The 550-nt window shown below is 52.9% G+C and overlaps 1 protein-coding gene across 1 annotated transcript in view; it reads right to left on the reverse strand.

Annotated features, from left to right (window-relative positions):
• The window catches only part of EMH_0063580 (uncharacterized protein), a gene marked incomplete at both ends in the record, with an annotated part of 5,277 nt that extends 4,754 nt beyond the window's left edge, over positions 1–523 (reverse strand). Inside the window, one exon of the mRNA XM_013498153.1 lies at positions 1–523. Coding sequence (XP_013353607.1) covers positions 1–523 — 523 coding nt within the window.
• Positions 524–550: the final 27 nt, after the last annotated feature.

Genomic DNA, 550 nt, shown 5'->3' on the forward strand with positions numbered 1-550 from the left:
GCTCCTCCTCCTCCTCTTGCTGCTGCTGCTGCTGCTGCTCCTCAGCGTCATCAGCAGCAGGCTCTAGCTCTTCCTGCTGCTGCTGCTGCTCCTCCTGCTGCTGCTCCTCCTGCTGCTGCTGCTGCTGCTGCTGCGGGGCCAATGCCTTCAGAGCAGCAAGCAGCGCCTCTGCCTCATCGACAACAACAACGACAGCTTGTTCTTCTGCTGCAGCATAATTTCCCCTGTATTCTCCCTGCAGGTTGATTTGTAGCGGGAGAGGTGTTGCAGCAGCACCGTTGCTGCTGCTGCTGCTGCTGCTGGGGGGAGGGGTCAATAGCTGCATCAACCACTGAGAGAAAGACTGCCATAGATCGTTGCTGTCTTTCTGGTTTTCTGCATTTATTTTTTGTTGTCTTCTCGCTCTTCTTTGTGCTGTTGCTGCTGCATCTTTCCATAGATTAACTAACTCATCAAATGATGATTTCAGCTTCTCTTTGCTTTGCTGCTGCTGCTGCTGCACCTGCTGCTTCCATGCCTGCATTCTCTCATTTCGGGTTGTTGTTGTTGT

This window comes from Eimeria mitis, genomic scaffold, assembly GCF_000499745.2.
Source record: "Eimeria mitis Houghton genomic scaffold, Emh_scaff3228, whole genome shotgun sequence".
NCBI classification, from domain to species: Eukaryota; Apicomplexa; class Conoidasida; order Eucoccidiorida; family Eimeriidae; genus Eimeria; species Eimeria mitis.